Source organism: Oryctolagus cuniculus, chromosome 13 (genome assembly GCF_964237555.1).
Source record: "Oryctolagus cuniculus chromosome 13, mOryCun1.1, whole genome shotgun sequence".
Taxonomy (NCBI): Eukaryota; Metazoa; Chordata; class Mammalia; order Lagomorpha; family Leporidae; genus Oryctolagus; species Oryctolagus cuniculus.
This window is the reverse complement of record NC_091444.1, coordinates 50762813-50769853: the sequence shown is the minus strand read 5'-3', so window position 1 is coordinate 50769853 and position 7041 is coordinate 50762813. Positions and strand designations below refer to the sequence as shown.

Genomic DNA, 7041 nt, shown 5'->3' with positions numbered 1-7041 from the left:
CTGGAAAAGAAAACAGGATAACCAAAGGTGGGTGGGAAGGCAGCCACAGCCACATGCAGTGTCCTCTGTTTGCCTGAGGGCTGCTCCATGTCATTACTGTGCTGTTACTATGCCGTTCAGTATCACTGAGGTCCATGTTGGTTGGTGCCTCTTCCCTCATAGTGAGAGTCACACAGCTGACTGTGTGGGCCGTGGAGACCCCAGGCAAAGTCACTGCATGTGCTGCAGCAGGTGCTAGTCTCATGGCCACAGATTTGGGTCTGCTCTCCTCCCATGGGCCTCCTCCCTTACCTATTGCTGTTCTATTAACCCTGTGGGCCAACAGCCCATATTTCAGGTTGCCTTAAATCCAGTTTGCAAATGGGTGGAAGGCAAATACAATCCAGAAGTAATTGATGGGCGTCTAATGGGCATCACAAAGCAGGACCCTGCCTCACCTCACTCCCACCCTGGCAAGGGTTAGGGGGAAAGCAGGGAGGGAACTCTGCTAGAGGAAAAAGATAGAATCCCCATGTTTCTCTCCCTCTTGTACCCTCGGGGCTCTCCCTTTGTCTCTGTTTCTAGCCTCTGGGCCATCAGAACTCCCTAGCACTGGGCCCCAAACTGAGCTCTGCTTCGCCACAGCTGCTGCCTTAGGGTCCCTGCTTGTTCGAGATGAACAAGTCAACAGCAGAGCAGCCCATCCCCAGGAATGCCCAGGGCGGGCTGATGGGTGGCCCCTCTGTCAGGCCGTATGGGCAAGCAGCAGGGAGCAGCAGGCCCGCTCTGGCCCACCACGGCTCATGGTACCTGCACATTGCGATTGAGGCTGAGGGCTGGCATGAAGACACCGTCCACATGGCTGAAGGCTGTGGGGCCCTGCTGCTGCCCATTGATAAAGAAGGTCAGGGTGTGCTTATTCAGGTCCAGCAGCACGCCAACGGTGGCCCCCTTGCACACACCACCTTCTGTCCTGCAAAGAGAAGCCCCAGGAAGACACGTCACCACACTGAGCCAGGATGCAGAGGACAACTCAGAAGAATTCATTCAGAAATACAGGGAACACCCTCTCCGAAAACCAGAGCCCAACAGGTGGTGGCAAGGAGCTGGTTTTCTGAGGATATGCCTTTGCTCGCAGTGCACACCCCCTGTCAACTGGCTGCAAATGAAGTCTCACCCTAGAGGAACCAGGTGGATCAACCCCTTCTGTCTGACGGTATCTGAAACCTGCACTCCAGGGGACTCAGGCTTTGATGAGTGGGTTTCATTTGAAACTATGGAGCTGGGGCCGGCACTGCGGTGTAGCGGGTGTAGCCACCACCTGCAGTGCCGGCATCCCATATGGGCGCGAGTTTGAGTCCCAGCTGTTCCACTTCTGATCAAGCTCTCTGCTGTGGCCTGGGAAAGCAGTAGAAGATGGCCCAAGTCCTTGGGCCCCTGCACCCACATGGGAGACCCGGAAGAAGCTCCTGGCTCCTGGCTTCAGACTGGCGCAGCTCCGACTGTTGTGGCCATCTAGGGAGTAAACCAGCAGATGGAAGACCTCTCTCTCTCTGTCTTTCTGCCTCTCCTCCTCTCTCTGTGTAACTCTGACTTTCAAATAAATAAATACATCTTAAAAAAAATTATGGAGCATGGAGCATGGTAGGGAAGCTGTCTTAACCTGCCAAGGAAAAGAACTAACTCGGTGCCCTTATGGTTTTAGCCCAGTGAGGACGCTTTGCCTGAGAGTGATACAGACCTCCAGGACTTCAGGGAATGCTGAAAGCTCCCACCCCACCCCCTTCAGCAACACTTCCCAGAAACAGCCCGGGGACCCCTGGAAGGTGGCACATGGTTGAATTGAAAATCAGGGCCTCTGGGCCACCATCCCACGGTCACCTTGAGAATGTCAATTGTGGGGCTCTCGATAAATCCTGGTGCTACTGCATTTCGTGGATGGTGAGAATTCCTATCCACTAGATGGAGGTAGATCTTTACAGGAGCTTCACTCTCCCAGCAGAGCCTTGGCTGACCTTGCCTCCTCCCTGAGCTTCCCTTGGCTTAGGGCTGAGGTCTCAGTGTGACTTAGGGCTCAGTTCTGGTCACAAAACCGTATTTGTCCTTGATCAGCTGGAGGCAGCTGCAGTTGGGTAGGATGCCGAGAGAGGTGAGCGATGACAAGGGTCACCACAGGAAGTCTCAAGGAGGACTTGGTGGGCTGACTGTAAGAGAGATTCTTTTTTTCTTTTTTCTTTTTTTTTTTTTTTTTCAAAAGATGGGGCAGGCATCGGGCACAATGGTCAGGAGGCCTACACTCCTTATTGGAGTATCTGGCTCACGTCCCGGCTCCTGCTCCTGCTCCTCCTCCTCTTCCTCCTCCCCCTCCTCTTCTTAAACAATTTATTTATTTATTTGAAAGTCAGAGTTACACAGAGAGAGAAAGAGGCAGAGAGAGAGAGAGAGAGAGGTCTTCCATCCACCGGTTCACTCCCCAATTGGCCGCAACAGCTGGAGCTGCACCGATCTGAAGCCAGGAGTCAGGAGCCTCCTCCAGGTCTCCCATGCAGATGCAGGGGCCCAAGCACCTGGCCCATCCTCCGCTGCTCTCCCAGGCCACTAGCAGAGAACTGGATTGGAAGTGGAGCAGCCAGGACTAGAACCGGTGCCCATATGGGATGCTGGCACTGCAGGCAGCGGCTTTACCCACTACACCACAGCGCCGGCCCCATGTAAGAGAGATTCTTGACACCGCGCTGTTGATGCTTTCTGGGCCCTGACCACAGGGGGCGGTAGTGACCAGTCGGCCGTGAAGGAAACGTGCTTCTCTCTCAAGCATAGTTAGCTCAGTGCAGGGAAGTGAAGGCCCCATGATTCTCAATACCCTGCACACTCCTGCCCGGACTTCTGGGACAGTGCTCACTGCCCCCGCTCTGCATATGAGGTGTGGGAGGGGCACGCAAATAGGGGCACATTCCTCCCCCTGGATTTTCCGGCTCCACTTTCTTCCTGCTCCTCCCACCAAGGCACTAAGAAGCAGGCAAGAGCAGCAAAGGTCCAAGAAGTGCCTTCCAGCCCACTGAGGATGCGAGTCTGTGGCCAACGTCCAGGAAGGTTGAGTTTTCACCCCACAAGACAGGGGTTGGAATCCTGAGTTAAACCCTGACAACACAGTTAACTCACCATGTGATGGGGACCATTGCCTAAACTTTCTAAGCCTCAGTCTCATAATCTGTAAAAGGGTGATGATAATAGCAGTTTTGTGAGGATTCAATGAAATAAAATATATCAGGTGATTCCTGTGGCTTCAGGCACAAAGTAAGGATTCAATAAATTTATTTTATTTAGTTATAACTCACAGTAGCAAACAATGCATCTAGGTGCCAGAAGCGTTGGAGCTGGTGCACCTGGACTCAGCCCATCTGGCACTGAGGCTGCTGCAGAAGGGGTAGAACCAGCCTGCAGCGCCTGGGTAGCCTGTAGCATCCAGTCAGCATACAGCACCTGGTCAACCTGCAGGCCTGGGCACAGGATGCAGAGGGACAGAGTGCTCGCCCCTCACCTGGGCCCCCAGAGAGAAAGGCACTGCCAGTGGAAAGGCTGGTGGGCAGGCAGGTCCTGAGGCCCTCACCAGTGCCGACCTGGCTTCTTCCCAGACAATCTGGATCCTCCCACCCAGGGGAAGGTATCCCTGGGGATGTTTCTAGGAGCTGCGGGTGGCTCCAGGTCACTCAGAGGCTCCAGGACGGACTTTGCTTGCAGCTAAGGCCCAGGGAGATTGGCTCCTCGAGGTTTCCCACCCCTTCTGGCTGGGAAGATGGCTCCTAGCATACCAGAACAAAGGCTCCGCATGGAGGCGGCAGCCCCAGGCAGCCATGACTTCCACTCTATTTCTAGGTTCCTTGGCCAGTGGTGGCCTTGGGGGTTCTCTGTCCCCTCACCCCTGTCCCCATAGGCCAGGTGTGAGCACAGAATCCCAGGGGAAAGACAAAGAGGACTAAGCTATGTTGGGAGTGCAGGGGTGGGGGGCGGGGAGCTCCGCCTTCTGTGTCTGAGCTGAAGGACCAACCCACACCCCTAACCCCAGCCAAGTCCCTGGGAGAAGCCCAGGCCTGGGGGCGTCTGCCCAGAGCAGCTCTTGGGTTGCCTTACCCCCTGCCTTCCTGCCCTGGGGACCCAGTAGTGATGTGGGCCTGTCTGTCTCCTCCAGGACTTGAGTCGCCTGTGTCCACCCAGGTGTCCACCACTCCTGGGCTCAGCCTCTCTTCAGGGTAAAGTGGCAGCTGAGGACACCGTGGGCAGACTCATTCACAGTGAGTGCCCAGCATGCCCTCCCCTCTCAGGCCCATCCTACTGAGGACACTGCCTTGGCTCAAAGCCCACGTGAGACCAAGCAGTGGTAGGGATCACTCTAGGCAAATGACCTGCAGTGGCAATATATCTACTCCCTCTGTGGAGGGTACCTGTAAATGTTCTGCAGCAACTCAAGCCTGGGTTGACAGCTGTAAAGGAAAGTGGAGCCGAAGCAGGAAGAAAGCCACTAGCAAGGTATCCAGCAGAATTCCTCTTTGGGCTGGTGCTGTTTTAATCTTCAGTATATACTCTCATTTGGGCTACAGGTAAATGATCACTTCTACCTGTTCAGCATCAAAGCCACCTGGAAACTGGAGACCAAAGTGGCTGAAAACACCTCCACCCTTCCCAGTGTCTGGCCTGGGGATGACAGGAGGAGACCCTGTCCTACAGGGTCCTCATTCGTAAACACCCCACATTCACAGAGGTCAGGGCAGGGCTGTGCGCACCTGTTCGTGTGGGAGTTGCAGTGCATGAACCAGCTGCGGTTGTTGTCCACGTACATGGCCCAGGCCTTGTCGTCCTTGCCCAGCATCATGTCCTTGACCACGCTGGCCCTGGCTACTCCGAAGGCAGGATCGGGGTGGTTGTCATACCGGTCCACGTGCAGCTCCCAGTAGTGCACGCCCTTGGAGAAGGCAGCTGTGCCTAGCACCACTCGATCATCATAGCTGCTACAGGTGGCTGTCTGGTTGTCATTGGATAAAATGATGTCCCGGTGCCCAGAGTTGGGGTCAAATGTGAACCAGGCCACTGGAAAAGAAGGAAGGAAGAGCAGCAGGGTCAGGTGATAGAATTCACTCGTAGTCTCAGGCACAGAGACACAGACTCACTCGATTCAGAAAGAAGACGCCCAGCATTGAATTGTCTTCCTGTGTGATTACCACACAGCTGTGCAGGCATGCATGTACTCACACGCACACTGCCTGCTCTGTGTTCACCCGAGTTCCCAGCCTCAGGAACTCACACTAGCTGAGGGCCATAGACATTCAGGCCTCAAAGCCTCAAATCTAGATGCATGTCAGAGTCTTGGTTTCTAACACCTTTCCTTCCCAATGCTCAAACACTGTTACAAGTTAAGGAGGAAGTAGACATCAGGACTCACCTCACGGGTGGGAGACTTAAGCCATTCAGAGGTAAAGCGATATGGCCAAGCTCAATCTGCAGCTCATCAGGTATCACCCCTTTCTGCTCACCAAGTCCCGCAGGCTGTGGAAAGTGGGGCTTTTACTCCAACATTATGACTATAACACACATGGGAAGGATGGCCCTTCTCTAGGCCGGACAGTCCTAGCAGCAGAAAGCTAGTGGACACTGCAGGGTGTATAAAATGAGTCTGCAGGCCACACCATTTTCAGAAAAGCATCCCTAGCCGCCCTTTGACACCTTTGTCTGCTCTGGTTCATTCTTCTTGGCCCCTGGAAGACCACACAGGTGTGTCATGTTTTTCTCATGGCAATCAGAAGATACACTGGACTTAAGGATGACAAGAAATGCAGGGTTAGCACTGTCCTTAGAACCATCAGGGAGTAGGAAGCATTGCCCCTGTAACCCTGCGGGGCGATGCCACATGCAGCAGGCCTGTCTTTGTAATGTGGTATTTATTTATATCATCACTCCTCACTAAGGACTTAGATGATTAAATTTCCACTGAATAGTCATGGGCGTTCATTATCTAAAATCTATAAGCATGCAGTTAAGTGTATAAACCATCAGTTCTGCATTGCCGTGCTGGGTATCTGAGGGATGTGTTCCTACTACACGAAAAGCTCTAGTAGAGGGACCAGTGTGTCCCACCCTGACAGCCAGGTGGCATTCCTCTCTGTTCACCACTCAGCCCTTCAGAAACAGAAGTTTGGGTCTCCTGAGCCATTCCACAATTAGCCCCCTTTCTAGCAAAATGAAGTGGGGGGGATGTTTGTTTCTATTGTGGCTTGCTGGGAGGAGGATGTGGGCAAGGAGTAGGGACAAGGCTGGCAACAGGTGGATGCACCTTATCTGGCCCCTCTTTGCCTCCAGTCCCTCCCCATCTTAAGCAGCTGATAGTTTTTCACTGGTCTAAAGGATAAAATGTGGGTTGGACCTGGGAGCCCACTTTGCTACTTTGTGAGCCCACCCATGGTCCCAGTAGTGCACGCCTTGGAGAACACGGCCATGCCCATTACCACCTGGTTGTCGTAGCTGCTGTAGATGGCCATCTGGGCTACTAAAAGACTCTAGTGCTCACCATCGGATGTCTGCAGGACAACAGTTTTGCTGTAAGGCCCAACGCCAGAGGAGTTGAAAGCTTTGACCCTGGCATTGTAGGTGCTGTTGAAGTGAAGACCATCAATTGTACACAGGGTCTCCTTGCCAACGTACACTTCCTGAAAGACAGGCAAGCCTGCTCATTATGCTATATCATTTGGAAAATTCTTCTTAGCACACAGTTGCTGGGAACACATTGATATTAAAGATGCTATTGTCCCAGTAGAAGTTACTAAGCAAGAGAAATTCCAGTAAGTTGTGGCCAGGACACAAACATTGTCCAAACTGGGCACAAAGCCCTTCCTAGCAGCTGCCCAGCTCCTCTGCCATGAAGCTCAGAGGTATACAGTTGTAGGGGATGGACCCTAGGGAGGCAGGGACTACATATCAGCAGTCAACTGGGGCACCACTCAGGAGTGTCCTATCTCTGCTAAGTTAGACCCTGGAGCCCGTGGGGACACCCACTCCCCATTCTTCCTGCCC

At 53.5% G+C, this 7041-nt stretch overlaps 1 protein-coding gene across 2 annotated transcripts in view; it reads right to left on the bottom strand.

Moving 5' to 3' along the window:
* The window catches only part of TRIM67 (tripartite motif containing 67), a 59458-nt gene that overhangs the window by 10412 nt on the left and 42005 nt on the right, over positions 1–7041 (bottom strand). For both annotated transcript variants that reach the window (XM_008268263.4, XM_002717376.5), the window contains exons 8-10: positions 6539–6677; positions 4761–5064; positions 790–952 (exon numbers count right to left, since the gene is read on the bottom strand). In XM_008268263.4, the coding sequence (XP_008266485.1) occupies positions 790–952; positions 4761–5064; positions 6539–6677 (606 nt within the window). The remainder of the gene's footprint in view (positions 1–789; positions 953–4760; positions 5065–6538; positions 6678–7041) is intronic.